At 41.8% G+C, this 17,142-nt stretch overlaps 5 protein-coding genes across 5 annotated transcripts; 2 read left to right on the top strand and 3 right to left on the bottom strand.

The window, feature by feature from the left end:
• Positions 1-70: 70 nt before the first annotated feature.
• MELLADRAFT_73087 (uncharacterized protein) lies at positions 71-909 on the top strand (the record flags this gene model as incomplete). Its single annotated transcript, XM_007415608.1, has 2 exons — positions 71-422; positions 495-909. The coding sequence occupies 2 exons, from the start codon at positions 169-171 to the stop codon at positions 586-588; spliced, it is 348 nt and encodes a 115-aa protein (XP_007415670.1).
• A 637-nt stretch (positions 910-1,546) lies between these two features.
• On the top strand, positions 1,547-2,943 carry MELLADRAFT_111336 (uncharacterized protein; the record flags this gene model as incomplete). Its single annotated transcript, XM_007415609.1, has 4 exons — positions 1,547-1,748; positions 1,816-1,896; positions 1,961-2,259; positions 2,338-2,943. The coding sequence occupies 4 exons, from the start codon at positions 1,547-1,549 to the stop codon at positions 2,941-2,943; spliced, it is 1,188 nt and encodes a 395-aa protein (XP_007415671.1).
• Positions 2,944-3,075: 132 nt separating this feature from the next.
• MELLADRAFT_111335 (uncharacterized protein) lies at positions 3,076-3,808 on the bottom strand (the record flags this gene model as incomplete). Its single annotated transcript, XM_007415596.1, has 3 exons — positions 3,076-3,173; positions 3,511-3,648; positions 3,709-3,808. The coding sequence occupies 3 exons, from the start codon at positions 3,806-3,808 to the stop codon at positions 3,076-3,078; spliced, it is 336 nt and encodes a 111-aa protein (XP_007415658.1).
• Positions 3,809-10,304: 6,496 nt separating this feature from the next.
• MELLADRAFT_92804 (uncharacterized protein) lies at positions 10,305-11,535 on the bottom strand (the record flags this gene model as incomplete). The annotated part of the gene is made up of 7 exons (XM_007415595.1): positions 10,305-10,366; positions 10,433-10,529; positions 10,614-10,700; positions 10,813-10,965; positions 11,067-11,219; positions 11,348-11,390; positions 11,465-11,535. The coding sequence occupies 7 exons, from the start codon at positions 11,533-11,535 to the stop codon at positions 10,305-10,307; spliced, it is 666 nt and encodes a 221-aa protein (XP_007415657.1).
• A 725-nt stretch (positions 11,536-12,260) lies between these two features.
• On the bottom strand, positions 12,261-14,871 carry MELLADRAFT_53693 (uncharacterized protein; the record flags this gene model as incomplete). The annotated part of the gene is made up of 12 exons (XM_007415594.1): positions 12,261-12,786; positions 12,888-12,969; positions 13,061-13,121; positions 13,197-13,292; positions 13,370-13,462; positions 13,532-13,642; positions 13,757-13,818; positions 13,916-13,991; positions 14,064-14,328; positions 14,462-14,565; positions 14,669-14,776; positions 14,863-14,871. 12 exons carry the CDS (start codon positions 14,869-14,871, stop codon positions 12,261-12,263), a joined length of 1,593 nt encoding a protein of 530 aa, XP_007415656.1.
• Between the last annotated feature and the right edge of the window lie 2,271 nt (positions 14,872-17,142).

Genomic DNA, 17,142 nt, shown 5'->3' with positions numbered 1-17,142 from the left:
GACTCGCCCCCGTTCGGATCCAATGAACACGGCCATGGCTCATCAAGTGCAGCTCACGATTTGCAACGTTCTCGCAGCCGAAATGACAATGACCACTATGGTGAGCGATACGGTGCCAATACCCCGCAGACTCGGACAAGCCCACATAACCCGGAGTCGCTTTATAGCATGCCCGGACAATATGACTCCTATGGAGTAGCCCATGATGGTGGATATGGAAGCTTTGGGCAAGATGATGCAGAAGTGGGAGAGTTTGTGGTGACCGAAGCCAATACGCATCCCAACACGACGATTGTGGAACGATTGGGAATTGTAGAAGCTGACTCGTTCCAAGGAACTAGTCGCTCGCCTGGGGCTCGTCGGGGTCCAAGCGGGTCAGACGGGTCGCATATTGCGGTTAATAACTTGATCCATGAGGCTGGGTGAGTATCCTCTTGAGTTGTGTTTGTGAATCATTAGTAAGGATGACTGATTTGTTTTTTTTTTCATTGTAGTCGAATTGGTGCCAATGGAATCGTCCGTTTACGCGTCGCAGACTATCCTGATGGTCGATATGTAGCTTCAGGCGAAGCAGTTGTGTTGAGTTAAAAAATAGCTTCGCTCCCTCACAGGACGGATTTTATGTTCACTTTTTTCCCGATATCTTGATCGCTTGATTTATCTTTCTTGTAATGATGACAACATTTTGTGTAGGTAGGAGAAGTAATTGTACTGATGGAAGAGGACGAGAATTTTTTTCAAAACTGATCACTATTTCCATAACTTTCTTTCAAACATTCGATACTCAGAGGAGCAGCTTTATTTATTTTTTCTTTGTAAGGAGGGGTATATACATACGGTTTGAATATACATGCTATTATACATCTATTTCTATTATTTTCAATGTAATTGAGTGTTGAGGTTTTGTTTAAAAGAGAGAAACCTAGTGATCTGTTGCTTTACTTTGGTTCATTTACGACCGTGTTGAAAGAAGGAAGTGAAAGAGTGTCTAATTTAGAGCAGCCATATTGAATCTAGCCTAGAAAATAGTTGAGCTTTCTCAAAGGAAGAAGTGGATCGATGTTCCAAACTGGACGCGTTTCTGCTTGTCTCTGCAGAGGATCGAGTGTCGAAAGGGTGTACGTAAGGCGTAGGGTTGAAGGGAACACTGTCCCGTCTCTTCACGCTGCCCTCATGATCAAAACTCATTGCTCATTTACCGGTAGCTGAGCATTGTTGGGGATCTGTCGAACTGGCATGACACGAGCCTTGCTCAGCTGACAACCATCTTTTGGCCCTGATCAAGGCCTCGTATAACACATCCTGCAATCAGATGACTCTGAACCTGATGCGTGAGAGGTGTGCCTGAGTTGATTTGTAGTAAAGCACTGGATTCCAACGTTTTGAAGAGTCTGGTCAGCTATAAAACCAGTGCATACATTTTGGACCAATTCCTCTTTCCCTCTCTCCTCACCGATTTTTACTTCATCGAACATTACATTCTTGATTTCCCTCCTGATCTTTCCATCCCACCTACCCACTCCAATTTTTCTAACATCAATCAATCATGTTCCCTTCTATCGATGTGTTTCCCTCCTCTGCTATGTTACCCGGACTAGGTGGAAGTCTCTATCAATCCAAGTACACCAAGTCCACTCGTCGCCCTTCCCCTCCTGTTAATCAAAACCCTCAACTCTCTTCGGCTCCTCGATCCTTCTCAGGAGCTAATCAAGTCAGAATAGGTGATCGAAGACCTCGTGTTCCTTTCGGTGAGTGTTTTTTCCTTTGACATTGATGCATAAAAACCGTTTACTTATCCTTTCACCTCATCTCTAGCTCGAAAGGAGGAGACGCCAAGAGCTGTCTTTTTCTGCGACGCACAAGAGGAAGTGGAGGAATCGAGCTCATCGGGCCGAGGTTAGTTTTTCACTTTACTTGAAAACCCTTAAGAAGGTATGACTAAAGATTTTTTTTAATCTAGACACTATCCAGGCCCCACAATCATCAAGTCACGAGCTTCTCACCAAAATTGAAGAGAAAGAGACTCGAATCAGACACTTGGAAACAGAGTTTGCGCTGGCTCAAGATCGCATTCACTATCTTGAGTCTCGTAATAATATGGCTTGGAATCGAGTCGAGGCAATGGAGAAGGCAGTACGAGAGTTTGAGTCAACTCTTCTCACTCCTACTTGTTGTGTACCTTGTGCACTTGAGCGGGTTAAGGGCCAATGCGACGACTTGCTTCGCTTTCGAGGCGGGGAAGGAGATTGCTTACTTTGTGTATGTTGCCTTCATTCTTTGTGTCACTTTATCTTGTGGATTGTGGGATTGAACTCGAGCTACCTTTTTTCCGCACAGCTTGAGTCGGGCGGAGGTGAACCCAGAGATGAGAGCGGCTCAATGGTGCCTACCGTAGAAGCAGAGGCAACAAAACCTGCTGCTCTGCTACCCTCTTTGGAATCATCGCTGGATTCGGGATCTAGACGAATTCATGAACCCCAAGAGCCGATCTATCCTATGGCTTCACCTAGCTATAGGTTCCCCCCGCCTGCCTCTGAACCGACTTCTGAGGATATCTTTTTACCGGCTTCTTCCAGCTATACGTTTCCAGAACCCTCTACTGAACTCTCTTCCGAAGATCGACTTGAATCTGCCCATACTCCGCCAACCTCTAGTGTATCAATGCCCCTTCCTCCGCTTGAGCTTCCGATCCCTGAGGAGATATCTCATCCCGAAATCTCCTGGGTGCTCCTAGATAGTACAGATGGGGCGGACATGATGCTGCTCAACTATGGGCAACAAGTTGGACACGGATGGAGACGTTCAGGGATCAGATCGAGCTCTTTTCCAGAGGGTCAGCTGGGTCAGCGGACTGGGATCAGAAAGAGGGATCAAGAAGAGGAAGCTGCTCGGGATGATGTTGGGTTAGATCATGTTGGTAAACGGGCAAGGACAGTATGCTAATCGAATCGGCCAGATTAGACTTTCTTCATTAGGCTGTTTTAGGTTTTTTTCTTCTTTTCCTTTATCTCACTAGTGTGCGCTTATTTGTAAAAGTTTTGTGAACGTTTTGGTTTTCTTTAGTAATCATAGTAATCAAAGAAAGAAGCCAGTCTGCTCTGTTTCTGAGTAGCTCATCTGGCTTGATTTAATTTCCATCACAATGATCTGTACTGCTTTCCTAGCCACCTGGTCTTGTGGAAGCAATGAGCAGAAAAATAACGCATACATTGATTGTTTTTGCTCTTTGCTAACAATTACGAAAAGACAAAAAGGGATGAAAAGAAAACCTTTATACAACAGGATTAATTATGATTCAAATGTTTTGAAGGATGAAAGAATTGATGATGATAGAAAAAAAGGAAAGAAGACTGACTACTGTCAATTGTTTTTTCATAAGTTGCGTCTGTAGTTTTTTGATTGAAGATAGTCAAGATATCTTTACGGGAATTCAATGGAAAAATGATTTCAAGAAACAAAATTTTTAGCTTAGTCAAGAAGTTAATTTAGATACAAGATAAGTATACTTACTTGCTTTACCATCGATTTCTTTTCCATTGTAAACCAATTTAGGATTAGCACTAAAGTAACTAACAGCTTGGGCACCTTGACCAGCATCTACAGCTGTGTAGAAGCCATTGATGAAAGTTTTAATGTCTCCTGGAATGTCTATAGAATAGAAATCAGATTAGTAAAAGTTTTCTAAAGGACACTCCACGGACAGCTTACCACGGGGAATAACAAGTCCAGGTGCTAACTTAAATCCAAATGCTGTAGAGAAAAACCCTAAGCTGACACAGAAGAGGGTAAAGGAGTTGATGAGCTTCATAGTTATTGATAAATGAATCAAGTTTTAGATGAACGGTTTCCAAGGAAGGATAGGCTTGGAGTGAAGGGAATGAGCCGAAAGGAATGCCTTTTTATAGGCTACTTTGTACGTTCTTTGCACCTTCGTGATCACAAATCTTCTGACTATTTCATGTGTTTGTGAATCACGATTCAATGGCATTTGCGTTAGGTCGGTGGCCACAAAAACATTCACATAAAGAAGTTCAAGTTCAGGTTGATTCCAAAGGGGCTTGCTTGAGCCACTGGTGGTTTCAGTCGGTTTGGAATTTTTTAACTCTTATTCAAATGAGCTTATGGAAGTCTTCTCGGAAGGATCAACCATTTTACCATTAAGGCACCGGTGGCAACACGACCACATCCGGAGGACTTCCTTGCGGGGTTAACGTTGAGATAAAGCAGCCAGGTGTTCTAAATCCTTCAGGTGACAATGAAGACTGGTTCAACTTGCAAGTAGTGCCTACATGATGTCCATTATAGTGAAAATACATAGCTGTTGATCAGATATCTTTTTGCTTCACAAGATTTGCCTTCATTGTGACTTTTGGCCCATCAAATCACAATCTGATCAGGATATTCAATGAAGAAGAGAAAAAGATATGAGTAATCTGAAAGTACACTGGATCTTTTGTCTTGATAGCTCTTTTTGCTGGCTGTGAGCTAGGTCCTGACATGACACCAGCTCCAATTGATGATGCTTGATATGTCATGTTGAGGTAGCAACTGCCCAGGCAAGTCTCACTTCTGGTGTAATTTTTTTATCAATCAAGTCCTCTGATCCAAATGCATGAGATGAGGACCTGGCAGGGGCTGTGAATACTGCTGAGCATTCAAATTGCAGAGCTTAGTATAAGTTTACTGTGTAGAAGTTTCAAAGTTATCATTCTGCCAAAGCATGTCACTTGAACAAGGGGTGATAAAACCTGTGGTTATACCATAAGAAAATTTTCCTTCATCATATTAAATCACATCTGGACATCTAAGATTATGTCACATTCCACATTTGATGAAAAAAAAATGGAGCTATAATTTCTTTTATAACTAACATGACCTTTGAAGGCAAGCAGCTCCACAATGACAGACCCCTGCAAGGACAATTCTAAGAAAGTGGACTCATATCTTCTGTCTCTGATTTTGTATGAACAACACATAAGGCAAAGCCTTGTACTAGAAATATGATGCAGTTTTGCACTTGCATCCCTTCTACCTTACAAGTTCCTCTGTCTATTTTGCCACACATTTCTTCTCACTTTTTGCCCATATATGTGAAAGAATGATCAGTATCTGAGTACAGGAGCTATTCAAATGAAGAACTTGTTATACATAAGAGGTCTAATGACTTGTACCACCTTTTAATATACCTCTGTGGCTAGCCAACCCTCCAACAACCCATAAGCAAGGTTAGCTTTTCAAGATTGAGTGAATATTGCAAATGAAGTTGGTTGGGATGGAAGCTCTGGTGTAAGGGATATTTTTTCTTCCTTTGTTCCAGAATGTTGAATATATGGTGAGATCACAGCTTCTTTATCAGCAAAGCAGCCTAGCTTTCTAGCATGAGGTATTGAGATTGGTGAGGATGGACCAGTAGTTATTTTGGGCTGATACTGTTTTGCTACCTGGCCTTCCAACCAGTGTCCATTTTACCATGGCCCATCAATGTATCCACACAGAGAGGTTTGAAAAAAATGAAAAAAGTTTTACGAAAAAAATGAAAAAAGTTTTATTCAGTTTCTTTGTTATACTTTGGTGAAATGACAGCACCCCTTTAGTTGCAGGACAGGATATCAGACTCCTATGTCTAATGTTATCACCATCTGAGGACCTCAATGAGGGACTGTCTGTGCATGGTTCTTAAACTCACTTGAAGCTTGGATCCACTCTCCACAGGATGGATTTTGTGTCAGCCCGTTGAGGTGACACCTGAGTTTTTACGCTGTGAACTGATCCAACAGTTCTGTCCTTCTCTGTTGAGCTGCTCAATGTGTGCTTGCATGATGAATCACTTGTAATCTGGAGGAGCTGTATTGTAGACCCATGCACCTGCTTCAGTGGCAACATTGGCATCCACATGTTCCTGTACCATATAAGCAACACAGCCACAGATACACACCATGTCTGTGTGGTGTTTGCTCGTCGACGAGCGCACACAAGTCGCCTTTGTGCCTCAAAGACAGTCCGTGTGCGCTCGTCGTCGGGCAACTGCCACAAGGACACGGTGACATTACTAGTACCATTGTTGTACCGTACCATATCCAGGGGGGAGAAGTGCAGTATCTGGGGGCAGGTATGTTACCCAGGGGCCCAAGAAGCATTTTTTTGCCTGGATACAGTACCACATATCAACACTGGGTAAGAAATTATGGTGGTTGATTTTACATGGTGGTAGTTGTGATTTTAAGACACCAGTGCACACTTGAATAATTTTTTTACATAAGCAACACAGCAGCTGTTATAGCACCACAGAAGGACCCCGGTATGCTCCTATGAAGGGTACAGATCTAGAATTGTGACTTTTGAGCTCGCGCGGAGATACGACATATGGGATTAAACAGCGCTCTCTTGGATTTTACCGGTTTCTGCCTGAATTTCAGAGTCGCTAAGTCCAATACAGCTGATCAAAAAGACTAAACCTGTCTTAAAGCTATGGGTAAAGCCAGGGACAAGTTTCCGAGCGAGCTCAAAAGTCACATTTTTGGATCTGTACCCCTTATAAGAGCATACCGGGGTCCTACCACAGACCACAACTTTTGCGGGTGTTGTAGTGCCAAGAGCACCATTTGGGTAGTCATGGCTGTGTATTCTGTTTTCATGTCACACCATCATTTTTAATCCTCACCTTTGCACCCACACCGTCCAAATCTAAACACATCTTTGATGTACCTGGCCATGACTTCATGTATGTGGGTACACACCATTTGTAGGCCGGGAGATTGATAGTCTATACTCAAAAATGCAATTTTGGAACTGGTACAAGACTTTCTTTTAGCTTTTTCAACTCACCTTTGTTCCATCACATTCATCCTAATTCACTATTCCAAGTTGAAATGATAACATGTTCCTTTGATACCTATAGATTTACTACTACTTAAACTTCAATTTTATCCCACTCCTACTTTATTCACATCATACTTGCCAGTAGCCAGGCTCAAAATCATTACAAGAAAAAGTAACATGCGTTGAATGACAACTATGAAGATGAACCTGTTGCTGTTTCAGATTGTCAAAATAAATAAAAGGGAAATGCTGCCACCCCATCAATTGTTTCTGATTCTGAACCAGCCTCATCTCTGGTGGATGATAATCAGAAGACAGGTAAGGGTAAGTCTAAGGATGAAAGCAGACCAAGTAAGTTGTATTCCAGCAAACCAAGTAATAGTTTCTGATATGAGATCTCTTCTGATCCTCCAGAATGTGTCTGAGAATGTGACCAAGGAGAGTTTACAGGCAGAGTTGGATAAACAGAATCAAAAGATTGAAGCCAAGACACATAAGTACCATAAGGAACTTGTTGGCTAAATGCTTACTTCAGTAGTCCTTTTCACAAACATGGAAACGTAATTCAATCACAAGTCAGTTAAGAAAGATTTGAATGAAAGGTTTCAAGGGATTGATCATCACAGGCAATGGTATATGATGGAATATCAAATATAGCCACCACAAGGCTTGACTTGAAAGAGAGGCAGGTTTCATCTCACTTTGATCACAAAGTTAGTTAAAAAGCTAACGACCCTGTTATCTCTCATACAGGTCATTGATCAATCATGTAGGGATGAATTCAACATTGTCCATTCAAAGAATTGGCCCCCCTGTAAGAACAAGAAGCCTTATTGCTACTTTCACAAACCGGAGACAATCACAAATGAGTGGGTGCAAGTATGTAAAATCAACAAAGAACTTGAGGTAAGCCAACTACTCTTGTCTCTTATCTTACTGTTTTTTTTTCTTATCAATTTCACTTCTTTTTCACTGGTCATTCAAGCCCTTCTTGAAGACAACACATCTGATGGAGGGTGATGACTCAACAGGCTGCATGGTTATGCCACAGTATGTGGAGCTGAGTGACACTCTGGAAAAGAAGATAAACCCCCTCAGCATCAACAACACCATTTATCCAATGCTTGCGCCAAGATGAAGGAAAAAACAATTGGGTATCTTCATGAAGCGCTTAATTGCAAAACTCTTGTCATGGCCACTATCCTGCACCCTTTCATCCCACTGAATTTTTTTGTCAAGATGTTTGGGGAGAGCTTGGCCATTACTATGCAAGCCAAATGAACTCTTCATGATCATCACTGGGAGTATGAGCAGTCATCACCTGCCACAAATCAAGATTGTAACAAGCTGAATCAGCAAGAAACTCAAGGGTCCCCTCAACATCCTCACCCAAGTCAGTGATATTTGGCAGTGACTCACTCAAAAGCAGAGTCTCCGGTTGACAAGGCCAATGACTTACCATTAGAAAGTTATTCATGTGGATCTGGCAAAATGAGGACAGATGACTTTGATTTTGAGTCTCCTGAATCATCACTTCAATGGTGGAAGGTAAGAGCTCCAGTCAAGTTTCTTTATTGTTTTGAGTTTCTGAGTCTCTTTATCTTTATACTAACTACCAAATGTGATACTGAACCTAAATCTGATGTACGTACATGAAAATATTTATTGGATTTTGGTGCTTATGGCTAGAGACTACCAAGCATTGACTGGATCCTTGTGTGTGGCAGGAAGAATCTTCTCCTGTGCCACCAATGTCTGCTCATCAAGTCAAGGACACCTCATTTGCTGGACAATTGAAAAGCTGGTTTCAAATTCAAGCAGGCCTTGGTTGGGGGAACATGTTGAGCTTGGGCATGTTTTTGAGGACCTTGCAAAGGTTTTCAAAGCCATGCGGATACCCCTGATGTGGTATTATAAACTTTTATTACTGTTGTTTCTTTTTTTTACTTCATGACTCTCATCAAGTTTATTTGTTTAGTTCTTCATTTAATTTTATACTTCATTACAATCATTAATTTATGATTTTAAGTCATTCAAATCATTAGGGGGTTTCAACTTGAGATATTTTTGTGTAAACCTTTTACAAAATGGACCAGCTTGTAAAATTTTACAGTGTCTTTTTTGCCTGCAAATACACGGTCAACAGCATTTGGGACACCTGAAAGTTTACAGCAATGGGCAAGTTTTTGCAATGTAAAAATACCATAAAAAATGCAACTTGAAACCCCCTATTGTTTTTGGTTCTGTTTATGAATATAATTACAATCAATGAATGTTTTTAGTTGTGTTGCTCAGCTGTTGCTCTGGTTGCGCAACGGTCAGATGCCACACTGGCAAGGACAATGTAGCATTCAGGGTTTCAAAATGCTGTGCAACCAGATTTTGTAAATATTACATCTGTTTGAAACACAACACCACACAGGATGTGGCTGCTGTGAGGCATTTTGTTGCTCACCCGGTGTTGATCAAACTTAACTAAGTCCCTCGCCAACGGCCCGAGCCTTGAGCGAGGCTCGGGCCGTTGGTGAGGGACTTGGTTAAGTTTGGGTGTTGATTGTTATCAGTCAGTTTCCCAATCAAGATTCAGAGGTGTTTGAGTGTATTCCAATGTCCTTTTTTGCAACTCAGTCACATGAGATTAAATATAGTCTTTTCCATTTCCTATAACAATCAACAGTCATTGGAAAACAAGGGAATGGTGGGATTAGATTGATCTGGATCTGAATCAAATTCCAGTCTTGAATGACACATCTCAAGTCTTCAACTGCCAGGAAGAATTCCATTGTTTCTGAGATAACAGATTGATGCTGTCCCATATTTGGAAGGTACAGCAAAAAGGCAGGGAATTTGATAATAGTGGGTTTCAAGTTTGGTTCTTTTTGCATAATTTTTATAAATTCAGACAAGTTGTTTGTAAAAAAAACTCTTTGTAAAACCAATAGTGGCTCTCAAACCTGACCCAGTTTCAAAAAACCTGGTTGCCCCAGTGGAATTTTTGGCTGGGAGCTGTCAACAAATGTCAACTTGATACACAAAGTTACTGCCAAAAAACAACTGGGTCAACTGGGTTTTTTGAAAACCGGGGCAGGTTTGAGAGCCACTAATGTATTTTCAATTTGGGACACCTAAAAAGGTGCCCCGCCTTAAAAAAATTACGCATATTTTACAACAATGGGCAAGTTGTTGTAGCATAAAAATATGCAAAAAAAGCTAACTTGAAATCCCCTAATCTGATAGCTTCTTCAGAATATACATGCAAAATTGCACACGTAAATAAACCCTCCAATTATTTTTGATTCCACAAAGAGTCTGAAATCCCCCACCATAGAGCTTTAGGATTCTCGGCCTCTCACATTTTCAATGGCTTTCCATGGTCCGCTTCAATATCTTACATTAAAACTAAAACAAAAGAAGTTGGTGACTACAAAGAGTAAACTGTTGCTATGTGATAAACAAAAAGATACAAGGATAACTAGACAGAAGAATCAAGCAGGTATAGCTTCGAGTTCTTTTCGAGGTATCCTTCGAGGTTCCTCCTCTTCGAGGACTGTGAATAAATGCAAGAAATCGAAAAGTCAGAAAGGATAAGTAATGAGAGTTGAACAAATCTTACCTGGTTCTGGAATCTCTGGAAGACGAGTCTTAGGGGCATCTGGTAGATCGATTGATATAGATGAATGTTTGTCGACTTGTGAGTTCTGTTTGGTACCCTATTTTTAAATGCACGAATCAAACGTCAGCAAAACCCAAAATCAGAATATAGGATTTGTTGAGTGGAAGAAAGAAATCCTGACTTCTTGGGCTTGCAATGCCTCTAATTCTCGTTGGACTTCTTCTTCTTCCTCCACACTCATCTTTGACATCATCATTTCATCAATCTCCTAAAAACCCAATCAACATCGCCAAAGTTAGTAAAAATCATACATAATTGAGTCAGTCCAATATGGTCGAAAGTCTTTTGCGTTTTGTAGAGTCTCGTGAAAAAAAACTTACCTTTTGATATGCGATAGCTTCAGTAGTATCACTCATGAGTTTCTCTACACTTTCAAGATTCATTTCTTTATGTATTTCCTTTAAGACTTGATTTCCTTGTTGAAGACCAAATAAGACATCCTTTTCGATTAATGAAAATTCAACACTCGAAACCTATAAAAACCGAATTTTGTCAAAGAGGAAACAAGAGTTCGATTGAATATAGAGTAATGGGTTCTCATGGTATGTTATTTTTGAAGGAATTGTAAATTTACCAAGTTTTGTAGTGTTTCAAGTTGTTGATCAGTTTTAATTAATAAACTTTCTTGATATTTTTTCCTACGTAACGCTAAGAGAGCTTTAGATTTATTTCCTTTTGACAATGCATCCTTTGCAATGTTTTGTTCTTGATCTGCTATAATTTCAATCTGATTACAACATCGTAGGTTTCGAAATTATATGAGTATAAAGGAAAGAACGAAAAATTTAAGCTCATCAGTTTCGACTCCAGAAAGATACAGAATGATGACATTTTCTTGGTATCATCAAAGCTTACCTTTCTTTTGTATTGTTTCAATTTATCTCGTTGTAATTTCATACTTTAAACGCCAGAACGAGAGTGAAGGAAGGCACATCGAGTCAAAAGTTGCCCTAAGTGAATGAAAATGATTACTCGTGAAAAAGATCGATAGGCCTACCACCGATACCAAAAATAATCATCTGGGAGGGTGGTAGGCCAGCCATGCGTCTGTCTTCTTTAAATATCAATTGATGCTCACTCGAGGATGGCACGATCTTGAGATGTAATTCGAGACTTAGAACTGCCTGTCTGACCCATCTTTTCGAAAGAAAGTAGTTGAACAATTTGTGAGGTTGAGAATCCGCGAGAGATATCAGAGTTGCCGAAGAAAATGAAATGAACCGAGTCGTGTTTCAAACTTCAACAATTCAAATCGAATCACACCGGAACTGTCAAAGGATAGTAAACCCGCATGTAAACCCATATGTAAACCCATCTTTATATAAACTCCTCGTCAAACAAAACAAATTGTGATCTGCTCTGACTGTCAGTATGCTGTTGGAAATGACTTGAAAAGGTTGGAAATTTCTCCAGCTTGATGTGCCAAAATGGAGAACACTACCAAAAGAATGAAGGAAAGAGCAAGACACCAGTGTGTCCAGATATCCACATACAATTAAACAGATTGCAGCTCTGGGGAAGTCATTTTCGAGCAGAGTTAATGAGGCTCGGAAGGACTCAAATTGCGAGTGGTCTTCCTTGGTTGAGAAGTATGTACTCCTGCACCCAATCACTCCACTGCTTAATTTCCAAAAATCTTAAACATGTTTACACATTCCTCATATCACACTCAAACAGAAAACAAGTGAAAGCTTGACGCAGAGAGTAAAATGATTGTATCTCTTCCCCTTTCTCCTTCCAATCAAACAAGTATACATTTACATACTTCTTACCAACCAGATAAGTCTCCAAACCCTTTCCTACGCTTCGCAGCTTGTTTGACCCCTACTTCTTCATGAATTCCTTCTTTCCTTTTCTCATTCAAAGTACTAGTGGTAGGAGTTGAAGAAGGCAAATATTTGCCAATAGTAGAACTACTCGAACTTGTATTGGTAACCTTTGTGGTAGGTTTCGATTGAGTGGTTGCTGGTAAACTTGTATCAAGTGTAGTACCGAACCAAGTTAATCGATCTTTTGAACGTTCTTCTTTGAGCTTTGAACGTGCCTCTTGAGCCTCAAAACTGTTCAGCTCTTTCTTCAACCGTTTACTTAACCTGTCTTTGTACTTTTCAAATGGATCGTCAAAAATGAGCACTGATCGGATGGTGAGTGGTTGACGTGGCTTATCGGTGGCTTGATCGATTGGACATGCTTCTAATTTAGCCAACACGTTCTCACCCCCTACTACTCGGCCAAAGACTGTATGCTTGCCATTCAGATGGGGAGTATCGCGGAACGTAATGAAGAATTGAGAACTTTAGTGACAGAAGAGAAGAAAAAGAGTGATCAACCACATGATAGTATAGCATAGGGATACGCAGGAAAGCAAAAGAGTAGGTTTTGATAGGATCCATACCCATTTGTATCCTTCCCATGATTAGCCATGCTCAGTGTACCGCGAGCAGTATGTTTATGAGCGTTCCTCAGATGAAACTCGTCTGCACAACGCAAGATAGGGCAAGATGACTTCAGAAATCAAGCAAAACAATAAACCCATGGCTAAATTAGATGCCAGAGATTTGACCGCACCTCCGAATGGTTTCCCCCAGTAACTTTCACCTCCCTTTCCAGTTCCAGTAGGATCACCACCCTATACAATCAAAGGCTGCGTGGATCAGTGTCAGAGTGATGTGATTTTTGAAGAGAAGATGTGAGAATAATCTACTTGAATCATAAAGCCTGGGATCAAACGATGGAACACTGTATTATCGTAATAATTTTTGTGAGCCAGCATGAAAAAGTTATAACATGTCCGGGGAGCCTTGAGTCATCCAGCGAGGTTGTTAGCGAAACTGTTGAAACATGCAGCTGTAATTTTTGACACTGAGTTTGACTCACCCGATCACAATATAGTTCTATATTCAAATCGCCAAGATTTGTAGAAATTTTGAGATAACCTTTATCTTTGATGTTTTGAAACATGAAGTCTTCCTACCGATGGCCAAAAATATCATGTGAGAAAATACTCAAACATATTATCAAAGCAGGTAACGCATTTACCTCGTCGATCATTTCTACTTCTGTCTTAGTGACTGGAGTAAGACTCGTGCTTGTGAAACTAGCTGCTGAGCGACCCGTAGATGCTACACTAGCGTTATAAGGAGTAGGTGCCTTAGAAGAGGAGGATGATGGCACAGGAGACTCTTCAACAAGTTTCTTGACGGTTTCCTTAGGCTCAGTAGCTGGCTTAGACGTGGCCCTGTCCTGCGCCATTTGCTTCAAAACAGCTCCGATCGTACCCCCGATTGCAGAGACATTCATTCCGCTAAGGGGATCCTTCCTGATTGCTGCCAACTCTACATAGGCAAGAGCAGATATGGCTTGGTCAGACAATCAAGTATTCATGGGGCTTGGAGAGAAGACCATAGTTACGAAATGGTTTACCTTCATCTGTCACTTTGAAATTCTTCTGTAGATGGTCAAATCTCGAAAGATCCTTCTTCTCAACGTTGTGTGGGTCCTTCGATGTAAATTGAAAGAATCACGTTAATTGTACAATTTTGGTAAAATATGTCACTAGGAGACACTTAACTTGCAAGGTGATCAGATCTGCTCGCGTGAACTTCTCATCGGTCACCAAATCGTGCCAATGGCCAGGTTTGATATTGAGGCGATCGATACTCTCTTTAGAGAAGACGTTCCCCGATGTTTTGATCGCAACTATGGGAGTGTGTTCGGTAAAGACTTTGAAAGTCACTGGATCATAATAATTGTCTTCTGTATTCTTGAAGAAATTCAATTTGGTGAGTTGCTTAGCCGTGAGGGGTGAGCCAGTTACTGGATCGCGTGAATACTTGCTTCGTTTTTGAGGCAAGTTGGATCACAAATCGATGATGTTTTGCAAGGTATAGTATACGGAATTGATTTTGATGTTGAGGGTAACTGTCAGCATGATTTTGAGGACGACAATTTTTGGGCCAACAAGCATACCGAATGTATGGAATGATGTTCAATAAATCGCAGGTTGTTCCGTCTGGTGTGCATACCGGCATCTCGAAAGGTCTGAAACTGATCGCGCAACAATCGAAAGGAAGCTAAGTACGAGTTAAGTATGATGGTTGCAAACATCAGTACATATATAACTTTAAATCGCCCTCTTGAAATCGTATAAGGTCAAGATGAATGAATGCGACGCACTCTTTGAAAGCTTGCGCCTGGTTTCTTCTTAGCCCCGGCACTTGACGCATGGTGATCGCCGAATTCGCCAGCATGTTCGCGGTGAGTGATATATAGCTTGTCTGAACCCTAGGAGACCGCGCAACAGATCAAGACCAGAGATAAGTCGAATCAGAAAAAGCAGTGCGATTAACCAAGAGAAAGCTTGAACTTACGTGACCCATTTCGAAAGTTGAGGAGCGAGAGGAGAAGTTAAACTTGACCCAGAGCTGGAATCAGTGCATATCAACTTGAACCGGGGCATTCGACGTTTCGGGGATCTTCGATACATCCGTGATTCTCTCGGGGTCGGACTCTGATGACGCTTGTGCAATGGAAACGCTTTGGTGCAACAAACTCGTCGCCATGATTCTCTACCCTTGATATGTTCTGGTTGCTGGAGAACAAGAACCCGTTGGTCTAAAATATCCTCAGGATTTTATCCCTTTCTCAAGAAGGTTCAGAGTGTCTTCAGTTCCTGTCTTGAGCCCTGTCTCAGGCGGTCGGCACTGGATTTTAGAAATTCTGGTCCTTTGCTCTGATGATGGGCACTGCAGGAGGAACTTGCACTTGTGGACTTTTCAGTCGCATCTACTCATTTTGACTCTTTTGTAAGCCCACCAAATAAAGTAGGTTATCGTTTTTGAAAGCAATAGATATAAAGAAATTACAAAGGAGGGGAAAGACCTTCTACAATAGCGTTAGATTGGAATACCATAAACAAACAATGTGCACATGATGGAACAATACAAGCATGTGTCAAGAGCTACGTACCCCGCCTTAAACACGGCGCTGGAGAAATGGGTCCATCAGACTCTCGTTGTCTGATAGGCAGTCATCGTCCCTCTCCCAATCATCCATCACTCTACTGGGCCCAAATTGAACTCTGAGTCCAGTTACAGGAGCTACGGACCTTCTCAGGATTGAAGAAGTGATGTTAACCTTGTCATCCATGACCAGAGCAGTCAGACTCGTGGGGGTGGGGAGATCTCTCAAAGCTGACGGTGTATTGATCGATCTCGTCAACCCAGGTGTCACCAATCGAGGACTGTAGTGGACCGCTCTTGGAGGCGTCAGATCCAAGCGGTTCGAGGACTTGAGCGTGGGCTCCTCGTTTTCCTTGGTGCCGCAGTCCTGTGATGAAGACATGACGTGAGCACAGGTGGTTGTCTCACTGGGACGTTCCGAAAACCAATAGTAAGAAGGAATAAAAAGAAAAAGGGACATACAGTTACGGCGCGGTGGCTACAAAACACTAGAGCCAAACCTCTTTCGGGCGACCATTCACTTTTCGAAAGTCGAGCATCTAACTCTCCCTTCCCAATGGACTGGTTACGTTGGGAAGAGGAATTGTCCTCGACTTTTTGTGGCTAGTGGAGAGAAGTTCAGGCAAGTGATGAATTAAAAGGAGGAGATATGAGCATGGTCAATTTGTGCGACAACTTCGCTTGAAAGCTTACCTGAGGGCGGACTCTTGGAAAGCGAGCAAGTGGCCACTCGTCATCGCTTTCGTCTGCTTCGTGGAGAACGATGATCCGCTGTGAGAAGTTTCGGCTCACAGGTGGCTCCCTGAAGGGCTGTTTGTTCTGCGTATCATGCACCACATATGAAATCCGAGTCAGACACCTGGAGGCGACATGCGATCATAACACAAATGAAGTGGCATACCGAACATTGCGCATTGTATCTTTTGAGGATATTCCTGTTGAAATGTGGTCCAACATGAATATCTTTGGTCTATTGATTGAAGATGGTACACATCAGTAACGTTTCAAATCGTTCGCGGTCTTTGTGAAGCGTGGAACGCACCGCGATGTTTTCCAGAACAGCTTGTATGTTGTCCGCGGTTTGATGCGCCTGAAAACAAGGAGAGCAAGGTATTTCATAGTGAGCTTCTTTCTAACGTATCACGGAGCTTCTAGTTATTTCAATGAGAAGGAAAATCACGTTGACACTAGGCGCCGACAATCGCGGGTTGTTCGATTTTATCTTTGGCCTCGATGGCATGGTTTCGAGCGCTGAGCCCATGATGAAGCTTGAGCGAGATTGAGCTGTTTGAGCCATTTTCAGATGAGTTGGTTGACAATAAAAAATTCAAAATGGTAGGAAATCAAGAAGTAAATAGCAAGATTCCGAAAAGGTATAGAATGCGGATGTATGTGGTATGCAACGGAAAGTGATGGGGAATGGTTGTCTTTTTATAGGCGGATTTTACAGAGATTTCGTCGTCTGCTCAAACAGGCTTCACTCGGTCTGGCAGTTCTTGTCATGCAAGAAAGTAAACTCCTCGATGAGTTGCGCCCTGGATTCAGCAACATGATGCATAGGAACAATTGCACTGACAATGCACTCTGACTCCACGATTCATCTTTTTTGGATAAGAATGCTCGAGCTTTTGACGGTACGAACGGAACATTGCAGTGCGTCCATGAAAGGGTGTGCCGAGCAAGTCTAAT

The sequence above is a fragment of the Melampsora larici-populina genome (genome assembly GCF_000204055.1).
Source record: "Melampsora larici-populina 98AG31 unplaced genomic scaffold MELLAscaffold_52, whole genome shotgun sequence".
NCBI classification, from domain to species: Eukaryota; Fungi; Basidiomycota; class Pucciniomycetes; order Pucciniales; family Melampsoraceae; genus Melampsora; species Melampsora laricis-populina.
Note: the sequence above shows the minus strand (reverse complement) of the source record. Positions and strands in the feature narration are given on the sequence as shown.